The following is a 15,596-nucleotide window of genomic DNA, read 5'->3' on the forward strand; positions in this document are numbered from 1 at the left end:
GTAGCTGCTCTAAGAGTCAGTTTGTAACTGCTTAGACAGCAAAGTTTTCTACATAGTCCCTTCTTATTATCAGATTTTTTTTTAAATGAGATTAAGCGGTTTATCATTCCTTAAAATTGAAAGATGGTGGGTTGGGGCAGTGGGAGAGGGGAAGTGACTCTGTCAAGAGCAGAAGAGTGCCATGGATTAAACACTTTGTTTCTTCTGTTGTTATTTCAGACGATACAGGAGGTTGCCGGCTATGTGCTCATCGCACTCAACATGGTGGATGTCATTCCTCTAGAAAACCTCCAGATCATCCGAGGCAATGTGCTCTATGATAACTCTTACGCTCTGGCAGTTTTATCCAATTACCACATGAATAAAACCCAGGGACTCCGAGAGCTGCCAATGAAACGGCTGTCAGGTAAGATGAGGGCAAGAGGTGGAGGCACCTGTAAAGCAAACTTCAACTGTTAGGTTCTTGGTATCAAGATTGGATTTAAGATCTCTTCTCAAAGTCACATGCCATCAAATCCTGCTTTAAAAACAAGGGTCTGATTGTAGCTTCCCAGCTTCCTCATTGCTTCCCTTCTAGCCATCCTTCTTCAAAAGAAGAAGGTAGTTTATGATTTCCCATTGCAGAAAGATGCAGAAAAATCCAAAGCACCAACAGGTGGTAAGAATTATTTGTGTCCTTCAAAATGGCAGAGAAGTATCCAGTGATTATTTTGCATTAGTTGATTCCAGCACACCAGTATTATCAGTTAAATTCCAGTGGGAGCTGGTAGTATGTGAGTTAAGGTCTTACACGGTCCCTGGCTGTGCACACCAGCAGTGCCACCTCTGATGAGTGCAGTGGCCTCTGGAGGTAGCACTGGGCAGAAGGCCACATGTAGTGGCATCTTAGTGGCATCCAATAGCAGCCGACCCTCCAGAACCTGCCAGTCTGAGCCTGGTGTTAGTTGCACCACCAGGAGTGCTGGTGCCATGCAGATTGTCCTTTTCTGTCAGTATAGTGTGACTGAGGCAAAGAAACGTGTTTTATTTCCCTTTCTTTAGATCAGAGACAGAAGACATAGACAGTTTGCTTCACTTACTGATTTTTTTCTTTCCATGGCAGAAATTCTCAACGGAGGTGTTAAAATCAGCAACAACCCCAAGTTGTGCAACATGGACACTGTTCTCTGGAACGACATCATTGACACAAGCAAGAAGCCTCCCACAGTGCTTGAATTTGCAAGCAACCTGTCTTCTTGTGAGTATTAACTTAACCAAAATGCTATGTGCTCCCTTATTTCAGAGCGAAGAACAAACATCCCATCTTTTATGTGGTGGGTTTCAGATCCACCAATTCCTGCACATTGGCGGCCACCAAACCCTGTTCTGACGGAAACCCTTTCATTTCTTCACCACTAGCCTAAGATGTAATTTTTCACTGAGCTCAGTGAAGTTCTTGAGAATGCATCTCTTGGTTTCAGACAGTACCCTACGTATGTGTGTCTTCAAAGACAACTCAGAATAATGTGCACTCATTAGTTTTCCAGCAATCTTCTGTTTACAATATAAGGCTCTGGTCTAGAAGACCCATATGGGTACTGTCATGGAGTTACTGTGGGACTTGAAGCCTTTTTGCTGCTAAGGACCAAGTTGAGTGCTATAAAACTGCGATTTTGGGCTGCACAAATTATCCTTGCAAAATTACTGATAAATAGGCAGATAAATCTGATGCTTTAGTTGAGCAGAGAGATGAGCATATATTTAAAAGTTTGTTTAGCATATGCTTTCAGTGGGCTCAAGCTAATCCCTCAGTCTTACGAGTCCCTTGTAAAATCCCCAGTCATTTCACGGAAAGGAGAGTTTATTTTCATTTCTGAGCATTTCATTTCTGGCACTGTAAATTGGCGGAAAAGCATATTTTCTTTATCTTCTTCCAGTTGCGTAATTGCCTGAGAGCTAATAGCCAACTTCTGTGTTGACATATTTTTTCTGCAGAGCCTTAGCATAATCAAGGGGCTGTGAAGAATACAAGTCATCATAGGAGTTTGGCTCTAAACATCACAGAAATGTTAACCTTTAACTTTTCAACTTAAAAAAAAAAAGTAGTTCTTTGGTCTCACACCAAATGAATCAACTCTTGGACAAGTATTGGCATTTGTTCAGCTATTTGATGGGGGGCACGGGAGGGGGAATCTTGTCACTAAGAGAAAGAAAAAGAAAGAAAGAGTAAGGAGGGAGGGATGGGAAAGAGCCTGGCACTGAACATTCAGGGACAGGCAGGGTGTACATCCATCCTGCCACCTCTCCATCAATTGTCCATCTGCTGCAGGAGGAGTATTTTTATATATGTGCTGAGGAGTATTTTTGGCAGAGGGCAGGAGGAGGGTGCGAAGCAGACAAGTCGAATTACTTTGTGGTTGGAGTAGCTGGCAGTTGCCTGTGAATCCAGTTGGGTTTGTTTTCTTTTCAGAACCGCATTGTTCAGAAGCAGTGATTTACATGTGGTCTGTAGCGAGCTGCTGGCACATGCCCGGCTGCAAGCAGCCGGCAGTGACTTGCCATTGCATGCAAACTCCAGCAGAAAGGCCAGCCGGGCAGTAGCTGAGATTCTTGTTCCTGGGAAAAATATGTCTCTTTCGTAAACTAGACTGTCTGGGTATTGCCCTCACTTGCTCAAGGTGTGGAGAACTGCACGTAGAAAACCAGAGATGAACAAAGGATAAGGATTTAAGGTCTAGCTCTCAAAATTTTTGAGCACTGGTATATAGGTGCTTCCTCCCCTGATTTATCAAAAAGGAAAGCTCAAATCTTTTGTTTTTTGTGACTCACATGATGTTGTTGTTCATATTTATAGAATATAATACTCTGCTTTCATATTTTAGGTCCCAAATGCCATCCAAACTGCACAGAAGACCACTGCTGGGGCCCTGGTGAACAGAACTGCCAGACATGTAAGCCTGCAGATTAATTAAGAAATATCTTGTCTGCTCTGACATACTAAATTTCTATCTACCGAAAAACTAACTTATCAAGTGTGAATTAGTGACATGTATTTCATACTTTTCCTTCTCTGGATCCCACTATGCTGGGCATCCTTGAAGTGCACCATGGAGGGATGTGGCCTGCTTCCCACTCCGCAGAAGTGCAGTCAAGGGGAGGATGGCTGTGCCCACTACCCCCACATAGCTCCATTTCAGGAGGGGAAACCTCGAGGTAGTTTGACTTGGATGTGGGTTTCCCTGCAGATGTGCTGTTCATCCAGTGGGGAAAGACTGCAGCTGTCTCCTGCATTGAAAGGTTTTGTCTGTTGGACACAACTTTCTCCCATCTGCACTTGCGAACATTTATTCTTTAGATTATTTTACCATACAAGAGAATGCAGTAGCTGTGTGCTCAATTGTTTGCCTTCTTGCTGTTTCTCACAGAGCGATTCTGCAGGCTAGTTAAAGATATTTTGGATTAATTTCTAACTATTAGAAGTGACAACATAACCCATTTTTTGCTGGCTTGAATTCCTCTTTTTGGAATCCCTTTAAGTTTCTTTTGTAAACATGGAAGGTGTCACCTTCATATGGGTAATCACACCACAGATTGTATTTGAAGGACCTTTGGAAGGCTCTCATAAATGCATAGCCATTTTTAAATTTGTAAATCGAGATATTTGACATTGTGAGGTTGTTCGGTTTGGCTGCCTGTGCTTTACTGTAAAATTTTGCAGGTAGGATGCTTGCCTGATAATAAGAGGGTGACAGAAACATCCATTTAGATGTGCTTGAGATTTTGCAAGACTTTATTTTTCCTAAAGTAAAGGTTGAGGAGGAAGACCACTTCTGTTTGTTTCACTACTTCATTATTTCCTTTTTCTGTATTAAGTAGGGAAATGCACTACTTCTGATTCTTTTTTTCCTGTTCGTTTTGTGCAAAGTTCAGTGGAAAGACTGCTGATCTGGACATAACACAAATAAAGCTACATCCTATCTTTGGTTTTCTGAAAATAAAACCTAAACCTAAGTTTCTTCTTTGCAAGTATCAGGCCAAATTTGCATGGCTTCTAGAGCTTAAGCAAAAAGGAGCATATAGCTTTTCTGTCTTCATTTAGTAAAAGCTTTAGTTTTTTTCAGTCAGCGCTGCAGTTTGGCTCTTGAGGTGGACAGTGGCTGCTCAAACAAAAGCCCTTCCCAGGTCAGTCCCCACAGTTGAAGCCACACAGCTGTCCCCGGGGCTTGCGAAACCTCAGGTCTCAGCCCTGTAACCTTCCAGCATTTACAAACTCCTCCTGGCTTCTGGAGGATGACTAGGAGTGTATAAAACAAAACCATCTGCAGGCATTGGCTCTCCTCTTCAGGCGTTTCAGAATCTGGCCAACTGAAAATTTATCCCACATTTCCATATGTGGGAAAGTTTGGGACGGTATGTATCTCTCTCCTTCAACGAACGTGGGATATTCTGTATGAAAAATTTGCCGTGATACATGTTTCCAGCAGGAAGCTCTAGTCAATAGCTATCAAAGTGACGAGCTGTTTTACTCCCCTGCTGATGCTTATGAAAAAAATGATATCAAAATGCTGTTCATGTAAAACAATGTGCCTTTTATTCCCCTGTTTCTAGTTGGAGGAGCTGCTATCAGAGAAGCTAAGGCATATTGTGGAAATAATCTGTTTCCTTGAAAATATGATATTTTGCTTACAGACCCACAAGAAAAATGAAATAATACAGTTTGGATACAAAAGTGTGCAATGGAAAAAAACAGAAAATATGATTTTTTTAAAAAAAACACTGTTATATACCCTGTAGCAGCCTACATTTTCCAAAATTTTTCTGTTAATTAACTTACAGGAATTCCTGATGATACTGTAACTCATTAGTGCTAACTGTGCTATTGGTAACAGTCACTGTAGTGCACAGCTGAAGCACTCAGGGTGCTGTAATGCAGCAGATACGCCATCAGGTTTCTCTGACACCTAATGCCAAGGTCTGTGTACCAGTAATTTTTTTGTAGAGAGTATACAAACCCATTTTGGGGCTCTGATACAAACACATGCTAGCCATTAATTTCTGCTGGGTTTTTTAAATTGTTCTAATTATCGTTTTCTCTGCTTTGATATTCAAATTGAGGCAATTTCCCGATTCTCAACAAAATGTTGCAGGCAGTTTTTGCTTCCCTGCAAAAAGCTGAATCAGGGCCAGTTCTTCCTCTGGGTTGCTGCACTAGTGCAAACCCTGTGGGAATTGAGTAATGAAGATAAAATTTGGCCAAGAAATCGAAGTCTAAAGAAAAATAATACAATATGCATATGAAATTGGTTTGCTGAGTGGGTCTTCCATCTCTCTGCAAATTTCAGAAATATTTTTAGTGCATTGGAGGGATCCTAACACCACACCAACAATGTACAGTTTCCCGTTATAGTACAGAGTCCTGGCAGTTCTCCTGTTGTGTTGTTTTTCTCGAAGCTACCACCAATAATACCAGATTTTCTCAACAAAATTGAGAGAGATTCTGCTCTATTGCCCAGCTGTAAGATGCAGTGAGTCCACGGAGTTTTTCTTGGTTTAGACACTGATGCTGCAGGGACCTGGATGCTCTTTCTAAGCAGGACATGGTTTGCTGGCTGGGACCAGAGTGCTTAAAGAGCCAAGATAATTATGGGCTGAATACAACCTCTTCTCATCACCAACCACACCAGCTCTCACCCCTCCTGAGCTTTGGCCTTCTATAGGACAGAATATGCATCCCATGGGCAAAATCTGGCACTGCACCAGTACTTTTCTCCATATTTCTTCATCTCATTGCAGCAAGTAAAGATTAAATGTTCTTCATTCCTGATGTTTTTCCTTTTTTCTTGTGTCTTCCAGTAACAAAAGTCATCTGTGCCCAGCAGTGCTCTGGCCGGTGCAGGGGAAAGGTGCCCAGCGACTGCTGCCACAACCAGTGTGCTGCGGGGTGCACGGGGCCTCGGGAGAGCGACTGCCTGGTAACAATGCTACCCCACCGCCCTAATTGCATAAGTCCCTGGCATGGCGAGGCAGGCTTTCAGCTGCATGGCCTCTAGCCTTCTTCCATCCCAGAAGGCCTCTGAGAGTTGCTGACCTGGAGAGTGCTCCAGGGTTTCCCTGCATGGGTGGTCAGTGGGAGGGAAAAGGACACGAACTTCCACCGCACCCTTAGCTGGTCTTTACTGACTCTGCAAGTGGAGCTTCCTAGTGCTTGTCCAACCAGCGTCAGTGGCTTCAAGACCCAGTGAGCTCAAAGTTGTTGCAGAGCAGCTGAGTGTTTGCTGTAGAGCGACTTCCCCATCTAGGCAGGTCCCCATGTCCTCAGCTGCTATGACTGCAGTGGTTTTCCATGCCAGCACAGCTTTGCCTTATGCTACTTAGCACTAGCCAGTAATAATCTTGGTTTACTAAAGCAAGAACTTGTAAGGGGAATAAGATGTGATGGATCTTCACTTTTTTTGCATTTCATTGAACTTCAGACATTAAATCAATGTTTCCCTTTCTGGTTTTCACTTGCCACAAGAGCACTGTGTTCAGGGGACCCAGGGGCAGTGGAGGGACAAGGAGCAAATGGAGCCTTTTTAGGAAAAAAAATCCCATTGCTTTTCTACAAGAGTTTCAGGGGGTTGGTGCACACTGTGGTTTTAACTCTTCCCTGTGTTTGCACTGCACTTCATTCTGAATTAGGTGACTACTAAGGAATTGCAACAGAAACCATCCAGTCTGGGATTTGTTGTTGCTACCTGTATTCCTGGTCCTCTTATAAATTACGTGGCTATGATGCCCTTACTGGCTCACACAGTTATTTTTTCTCATCTGAAAAGCCAGGGAAGAGAAGAGGGGAAAAGAGAGCGATTATTAATTTAATGCCTAATTAGATTGGAAGAGCCAACTTGTCCTTCATAAATGCCTGCTAAATTGTTCATTACCTGCAGCCAAATATAATGACTTCAGTTTAATATTTAGCTAGAAAAGTCAGTAATCGTCAGGAAAGGACTTGATTTGATTTAGGTTATTAAAAAGTGGCCAAGAAAAGTACGTTTGTCTTGATCTGGTTACCGCTTGTAGGGAAAATTCTTCTGTCTAAAGCATGCAGATTTACTCCTGTTCCCACGTGAATCCCAGCAGCTCTCTGCCAGAGTGCCAAGATTTCTTGTTCAGAACAAGAAAACCTCATGTTCTCTCTTTATTTTTTTCCCAAATACTAAACTTGATTGCCAAACCTGAAGCAACCTTTCATATTCAAAGCATGAGGGACCATCCCTGTAACTGCTTGGGGTTTCCATTAGAACCAAGCAGGAAACAGATGAGCCCATCACAGTGTTTTTAAAAAGCTAATGTAAAACCATTATAGCTTTTTAAGGAGGAGGTAGTTTAATGTTGTTCAATGACAGGCATGCCGCAAGTTTCGGGATGAAGCTACGTGCAAGGATACGTGTCCCCCATTGGTCTTGTATAACCCCACCACCTATCAGATGGATGTCAACCCTGATGGAAAGTACAGCTTCGGAGCCACTTGTGTGAGGGAATGTCCACGTAAGTTCATTTCAGGTTGCAGCCACAAAGGAGGTGGGGTGTTTGACAGAGGTGGGAAGGGACCTGTATCAACCCTCTGTGTTATGGCTAAGTGAAAGAGCACTTTCTTGTTCTCCTCAGCTTCTGTAGTAACCGGGAACAGGTGGCAAAAATCAGAGAATAGCTGGTAATGAAGATAGCCTCTTCAAACTGTCTGCATCCATCTCCTTCCCTGATTTTTAACCATTAAATTTTGGCTTCTGGGGATTTTTCTCTTGATGGGGAGAAAAACATCTTGTGAGAATCACCAAACTAACAGCCATATGGGATCAATCTTGTGGATTACCGAAGCAGCATCAACTCTTAACTGGTTCTTTATTAGGACTGATAGAAAGTCAACAGTTTCAATGCACCCTCTCAAGGCCTGTGATCATTGCTTCCTCTGCAGATGCTTGCTTTTTCTTTCATGTTGTTCCACGTCCATGTTTTTTTAACCCATCAAGACTTACATGTAAGAGAGAGTTTAGCATGCAGAATTGGTATTCCTTTCTGAGACTGACCATTGCCCTGCCTGGCCTGTAGCCTGGAATAGTGAGTAAAGGTGAGGGATCAGAAGTGCCGTGTATTGATCCCGGTTATGGCACTGCTGCACAGCCTGACCTTGGCAATGTTGTTTTATCCTTGTGTGACTGTTCCCCTCTCTGTAAATTGGTGAGAGCACCGTATGTCCATCTATCTTCAAAGGATGTTTGTGAGAATTAGTAATTAATGCCTGTACTTTGCTATGTATACGCAAAGTTCAAAAACCCTTTTTCTTCCTAGTATTGAAGTGCCTGTGCAGCCCCCAATGCATCCCTCTCATTTCAACGACCTCTGTATCCTTGTTTTTTCCAGACAACTATGTGGTGACCGACCATGGCTCCTGCGTTCGCTCTTGCAATACCGATACTTATGAAGTGGAAGAAAATGGTGTTCGGAAGTGTAAAAAGTGTGATGGGCTATGCAGCAAAGGTACAAAAACATGGAATAAACCAATAAGGCTTTGAGATAATAGGTGAATTATTAGAAAAAGTACATAGTGTTCTGACATGAATTAAGTGCAAATTCAATATAAATATCAAGTGATGGTTTGGAGACCTGACAAGTGGTTTGATCAGGAAACATGGCTGTGGAGCATCCTCTCCAACAGGGATACACCACAAGTACAGTAAATAAACTGTGTATTGTGTGCATGTGTATCTTGCACATCAGCCTTCTCTTTTGTTTTTCCTTTCCAGTATCTCAACAAGGGGAATAAAATGAAAATGGGATAAAGAGATTGAAGGGCATGTGCCAGAGGCTGTGTGCAGAGATGCTCAGACCAGAGCTGCACAGCTGGGCAAACAGAAAGCAGTTATGCTGTGGTGCTTTCTGAAAAGCAAAAGTAGCCAAAAGATCTATGAAACTTACCTTGGAGTGGTAGGTTTCACCATATGGGAGTGCGTTCTGGACTAATGTCATCTCCATGTTTATTCCCTTATATGTGATTGCGCTTCACGCTTCTCCCCCCTGAATTCTGTATCTCTCTTTTAACAGTGTGCAATGGCATCGGAATAGGTGAACTTAAAGGGATCCTCTCCATAAATGCCACAAACATTGACTCCTTCAAAAACTGTACCAAGATCAACGGGGATGTTAGCATTCTCCCAGTTGCATTTCTAGGGTGAGTTGCCTGCTGATTGTTTAGCACTGGAGGAGAAGGGCTAGGGAGAAATTCAGGCTGAGCCATTCTTTTCCCAATTCCTCATTCTGTTTGTTTCAGTGATGCCTTCACGAAGACCCTACCCTTGGACCCCAAGAAGCTGGATGTCTTCAAAACAGTCAAAGAAATATCAGGTTAGCAACAAATTTTAACCTGAGACGTTCTCTGAACGGTACTGCCAAAAACACAAGGGGAGAGTTGGGAATTTTTTTAAGCACATGAAGAGAAGTACAAGCAAAGAGTTTCTGTCTCTGAGCTACAGGGGGGGGTCACTCTCCACAAAGGTGGTCAGCAGCACCTCGTCAACATTATGCCCACATAAGCCATACTGGTCTCCTATCCAAGGTGTATATGTGTAGTTTGGCCAGACCATCCCTTCTGCTGAACTGACAGCCCCAGCAAACAGTAAAAGCAAAGGAGATTCTCAGCCACCCAAGAAGTATGTGGTGATGCAGAGGCGTGCCACTCCAGCTAAAAAAAGCCAAGTATGTTTCTATTTGTGGAAAACCTTTCAGCAGCTCCTTAGGGAAGCGTGCTCAGTGGCTTGTGTCATCCTTGCAGAGACACCTTCTCCAGCCTGAAGAGCTCTTCCTTGGGGTGAATATGTCTCCACAAGCACAAAGTGGCCAGTGGAGCCATGTCTTGCACCAAGTATCAATTAAAAGTAATTTTATTCAGGCCATTATAAAATGAGTGTAACATCAGAGCTGGGTCCACAGATGCGACTCTTGTTGCCCTTTCCCAGTCTTTTACCTGTCTGTCTCCCTTCAGGGTAGCAATGACTAATCTCAGAGGTTCATGCAGCAGCCTGCAATTTCCCAAGTTCTCCCCCCTCTTCCTGAGCACCTCAGCTGAGCAGGGAAATCTGCTTGCCTTAGCAAATCCACTCCAAGTGTCTGTCTGTCCTGCTCCATTTCTGCTTTCTTTTTAGTTTTTGTGATCCCTGAGGGCAGCTTGCAAATGGGACAGGGATGCCCTTTCTCCTGCAGCTTCTCAGCCAGGGTAAGAGCTGTCATCAGCTGCAGCTCGGTGTGGCAGGATGTGCAACTCACTGACACACCATCTCTCGAGCTCCTAAGCCCTCATGGTGGGCTAAGAAGTAAACTGTTTATAAAACAGGGTTTAAAAATATCTCCCTGCTCCCTAAAATGTCATGTTTCACTTTGAGATGCTCAGATAAGCATAGGGAAAGCACAAGCGCCTTCTCCTGGCACAGGAGGAGCTTAAGGAGGCGGTTCTGCTGCCAATACTGACCTCAGTTTTAGTATTATTATTATTACTACTATTTTTTAATCTTCTTTTCCTCATTTCAGGGTTTTTGTTAATTCAGGCCTGGCCCGATAATGCTACTGATCTCTATGCTTTTGAAAATCTGGAGATTATACGAGGCAGAACCAAACAACAGTAAGTAAATCATGTAAAAGAAACTCTGTTTAGAGCTGCATTTGTCTGAGCACACCAAGGTATGTGGGTATCCCCAGAGTGAAACAAAATGGGGAAAAGCCTGCGAGAAGTTGAGCACTATCTTTGTAGCAGTAGATAATGTGCCCTGGGGGATGAGACCCTCAGCAATGTGCTGCATGTGAAGGGCTGCCCTGAGCCTTCTCCAGAACCAGGCTCTGCCACCAGCCTGGCAGCACAAGCAGGAGAGCTCTTTGCAGTCTCGGGCAAGTTAGGGTGGGGTTAGAAGCAGCTTGGGATCTGAGGTAGCAGGGCAGGCAGGGATGGAGACCATGGCTGCCAGGCAGTGCAGACACCAGCAGTGCACCCGGTGCCAACCTGGGCTTACCCAAAGAGGAAGAATGACTTGGTGGACCAGTGCAAAACAATAGCTGCTTTACCTACAACCACTGTTGCTCATCATTTACTTGACGGAACACACGTCCTGCGAGTTTTAGCTTAAAATTCTCATGCAAAACCAGAGATGAGTATTGCAATTGTTTTGTGATAGGTATGTCATGTACCAGGCATTAAGCTTAGAAGGCTGAGCAATGTCTTGCTTGAACAAAACTGAGTTTGCGGCAACACACATTTGAAAAACAAAAGAAAAATGTGCTGAGTTAAACCCTGCTTAGTAATTCTTCTGTGAATTTTTCTTTTTGTTCACCTCCATTTTAGTGGCCAGTATTCCCTTGCTGTTGTTAACTTGAAAATACAGTCACTGGGGCTGCATTCCCTCAAGGAAATAAGTGATGGAGATGTTGCCATTATGAAGAACAAGAACCTGTGTTATGCTGACACCATGGACTGGCGCAGCCTGTTTGCTACTCAGAGCCAGAAAACAAAGATTATACAGAACAGAAATAAAAATGAGTGTGGTAAGTCAGTTCCGCCTTCCTGCTCCCCGCAGAAGCTCATGCTAAAATGCAAGGCTTTTTTCTCTTTATTTCCCTGGCTTCAAAATTCATCAGTGATACTGCTTTAATGAAGGTGATGGGGGAAAAATGGAAAAATTCCACTAAGGATGTGGAATTATTGTTGTCCAGCAGATGGGAAGGAGCAGGTTCACCACTATGGGCATAGTGAAGCCACAGAGGTTGAAGGACACAGAAGCTAACTCCAAACATTGGACTTTTTTGAAAAGGTCAAAGCTGTTGTTCAACCGTGCTGTTGTTAACTACAGTGGTCCCTGGACCAAAATCTAATTATTTCTCTTTGCAGACTATGAATTTGTTGTATTTTGGAAACTCATCACAGATTCGCAGAATGGTTTGGGTTGTAAGGGACCTTAAAGATCATCTCGTCCAACCCCCCTGCCATGTGTAGGGACATCTTTGATTAGATAAGCCCGAAACAACCTGACCTTGGATGCTTCCAGGGATGGAACATCCACAACTTCTCTGGGCAACTTGTTCCAGTGTCTCACTACCCTCATAATAAAAAATGTGATCCTTATGTCCTAGCTAAACCTACCATCTTCCCTTGTCCTGTGACTACAGACTTTGGTAGAAAGTCCTTATAAACCCCTTTTAAGTGTTTTATATATATATACATATACATATACATATACATATACATATATATATATATATATATATATATATATATATATATATGGTCTTCCTGGAGCCTTCTCCAGGCTGAACAACCCCAACTCTCTCACCCTGGTACTAGTTTAGCTTTATTACAGAGCTGTTAAGCTGTCACAGAGGAACTTGTTTTTATTTTGAAAGGCCAGAAGTCATTCTTAATTTCAGGCTTTGGGAATTAAGAGAAGCATCCTTATTCCTCTTCCACACTGCCAGGACCATTCACATCTGCTTTGGAACAGGTTGAAGAAACTGGCTGGTCAGGATGGAGTCACTTGCAGTGCTGTGTTTGCCCTCTCTCCTGCCTTGACATCCACGGCCCTTTTTCTTCTCTCTTTCTCTCCCAGCTGCTGCCGGGCATGTTTGTGACCCCCTGTGCTCAGATGTGGGCTGCTGGGGCCCTGGACCCTTCCACTGCTTCTCCTGCAGGTTTTTTGATCGTCAGAAGGAGTGTGTGAAACAGTGCAATATCCTGCAAGGGTAAGGTGTCTGGGGGTGCTTGAGGTTTGGTGATGATTTGGGGGTTTTGGATTTTAGAACATGTTATAGCTAGGAGGAAAGGATTTCACTAGTTTTGCACAGCTAAAAAGAGGGAAAAGCCAGGAGCTGAGGTAGCTCTCATTCCCTGTTCAGCATTGCTTAGGAGTCCTCAAGTCTGCGAGGAAACCGTTTAGAGGCCCAGGAAGGCTAAGCCTTATGCTTCCTTCCCCTAAGAAATAAAGGAGCTTAAATCCAAGCTATGCCTGTCAAGCACGCTGGGCGAGAGCCGCAGCCAGTTGCAGTGACTGGGAACTCAGTCATCCCTGGAGCCAGGGCTTCACTGCTCGGTAGGCTTCCTTACTGCAAAGGGACTCTTAGATCGGCTCAAATGAGCAGCTCGCCCTTGCAATTTGTGAAGTTGCAGTCAAGGGAGAACGAGCAAGCTTTCATCCGAAAAGCACTGAGAGCAGCAATTTCAGGCAAAATTATTGCTTCGGTTTTGCTCAGACCCAGGAAAATGTATTGCTGCCTGTGTGTCAAGACTGCGGCTCAGCTGGGTTTTTCGGTCAGTTCAAGAGGTGATGTAGGTGGGAAAGGCACAGCTAGCACTGAAAATTACATGAATTTTTTTAAATAAATGTTTTAAAGTTTGACTTTCAAAAATCATGAGTGTTAAGCAAGTACTTGACAGAGTTCTGATGCCCCTGATGTTTGTATTTGTCTAGCAACTTGCAGTTCAGCAGCTGTCTTTTTTGTAAGTGAATATCCTCCAGCAGCAATTATGACCTGAAGGGCAGATCTGGGCATTTTTTGTGTCATATGATGAGTAGATTTAGTTTAATTAATAACACCATTACTTGAAGTGGAACAGCTTTATCGCTATTGAAACCATCTGTTCCCAACTTTCATATTTTAATGATTCATTGTGTGTTGTAGGGAGGGCATGAATTTAATTATCAGTGCATTGCTGTTTAACTTTTGTAATTATTATTTGGAGCCTTGGAATCACATTAGCTGTTTTTGATGATCTCTTTGCATCACTACCATTTAAAAGTCTTTGGAAATCATTGCCAATATTCTGTGTCATTAACTTAAAAGGGAAAGCAAACTAATTTGAAGTGCACAATCTGGGGTGCCATTTGTTTCACCGTCAACCAAATTTCCCTTATTCTTACCTCTCCCTGGTTGTGCTGAGCAAGTGCTACTGGTGTAACCAGGAGTGTCCCCCTGTACCTCCTCCTGTCTCAGTACTATCATCCTAATGTGTTCAAACTGGAAAAGTCAGGAAAAGGAGAGACAACTACAATTTATCACTCACTAATCAGACTGTTTTTTAATTATTTCTGTTATTTTTTTGTTTTCCAGTGAGCCGAGAGAGTTTGAAAAGGACTCCAAGTGCCTCCCCTGCCACCCTGAGTGCCTGGTGCAAAACTCCACGGCGTACAACGCAACCTGCACTGGACCTGTAAGAGCAGATTCAGCTTAGCAAACCTGCTCCTCAGACCATATATTAATACGTATTTCCCATGTTGTGATAATCCTCAGGTCTCATTTACCCTTCTTCGCGATGGAGTGGAGGTGGGGGGATTAGAGGGCTAGATGTCAGGGCAGAGGAACAGAAACAGGAGGGAAAACCTCAGGGAGTTATTTGTCTTTTGTGTCACCCATCATACGTGTAATCCACAGCCACAGGCATTGCAGGACCTTTTGGTTTTATGTCTTTTTACAGAAAACATTGCAAGGCTTACTTACATATGTGATCATATGGTAATTTGATAAACATTTCAGGAACATGTAGTTACTGAACAGCCAAGTTGATGTGAACAAATTAAATTTCCTTATTCAGAGTGTAAGAACTGTAAAAAATAGTGGATTGAAGCAGTAGCTTTTTGTCTTTTTGAACAGCCATGATAAAATTGTGATCAAAACCAGGCATTTACTGGAAAATATTCAGGAAGCAGTTTTTACTTAAAACCATGTTTCCTTCTATAACTAGGTTACAGTAAATATCTATATAAATGTGACTACAGGTGTAAATTATGTTCAAATAAATGTGATCAAAACAAAATGATTGGATTTTCAAACCAATTTAAATATTCCAAATTCATACAAAAGTTCCTTTTACAGAAGCCAATACAGTGTAGTCTTGCTGGTCATTCAGAGTCTTCCTCAATTTTATTTAATTTTGAAAACGCTCTTTTGTATTAGAAAAGGTCCAGTTTGTCAGCAATGCAGTTGTTTCCTTTTAATTAGCTCAAACTCATATCTTAATTATCAAACTCTAATTCTCTCTCTTTCTTTTTTTTTTTTGTTTTTTGGGAGGGGGTTGTGGGGTAATACCTACCAAAAATAAGCCCTAGCATGATTTTTCAGGATTTTTGAGGATGCTCAAAATATAAGCCCTATTACAGAAATAAGCCTTAGTTACAGTTCATTAAAAAGTCAATTTAAATAGTGTCCAGGCAGCTATACATATAAAAAAGTTACAAGTTCTGGAGCATGAATTAACATAAGTCCCTGTCATATTTTCGGGGAAACAGTGCAGAAGTTGAATCTCCTGCTTCCATCACAGGTCCTCCTCTGTGCTCCTTAACCCAACTCTTTAAACGCTTCTTGCCATCCCCTGCAGCCACCGAGTGTTTGACCCTTGCCCATCATCAGTCTGCAGAGTCACTGCTCAGTAATGTGAAGAATTCCCATTCTCCCTTCTAGCTTAGACCACCGTGGCCTAAAGGATGTTAGTAACATTATAATCTCCTTCAGGCAGTGACCACCACCTTGTTCCGTATTTGCCCAACATATAGTAATCAGTCTATTAGTGTGGCCCTTAAACATTACAGTAATTAAAATAATCTTCC

At 42.8% G+C, this 15,596-nt stretch overlaps 1 protein-coding gene across 3 annotated transcripts in view; it reads left to right on the forward strand.

Moving 5' to 3' along the window:
* The window catches only part of EGFR (epidermal growth factor receptor), a 163,188-nt gene that overhangs the window by 115,061 nt on the left and 32,531 nt on the right, over window positions 1-15,596 (forward strand). For all 3 annotated transcript variants that reach the window (XM_082045971.1, XM_082045972.1, XM_082045973.1), the window contains exons 3-14: window positions 220-406; window positions 1,103-1,237; window positions 2,862-2,930; window positions 5,833-5,951; window positions 7,368-7,509; window positions 8,383-8,499; window positions 9,064-9,190; window positions 9,290-9,363; window positions 10,543-10,633; window positions 11,348-11,547; window positions 12,606-12,738; window positions 14,104-14,203. In XM_082045971.1, coding sequence (XP_081902097.1) covers window positions 220-406; window positions 1,103-1,237; window positions 2,862-2,930; window positions 5,833-5,951; window positions 7,368-7,509; window positions 8,383-8,499; window positions 9,064-9,190; window positions 9,290-9,363; window positions 10,543-10,633; window positions 11,348-11,547; window positions 12,606-12,738; window positions 14,104-14,203 — 1,494 coding nt within the window. The remainder of the gene's footprint in view (window positions 1-219; window positions 407-1,102; window positions 1,238-2,861; window positions 2,931-5,832; window positions 5,952-7,367; window positions 7,510-8,382; window positions 8,500-9,063; window positions 9,191-9,289; window positions 9,364-10,542; window positions 10,634-11,347; window positions 11,548-12,605; window positions 12,739-14,103; window positions 14,204-15,596) is intronic.

This window comes from Streptopelia decaocto, assembly GCF_964273445.1.
Source record: "Streptopelia decaocto genome assembly, chromosome: 2".
Lineage (NCBI taxonomy): Eukaryota > Metazoa > Chordata > Aves > Columbiformes > Columbidae > Streptopelia > Streptopelia decaocto.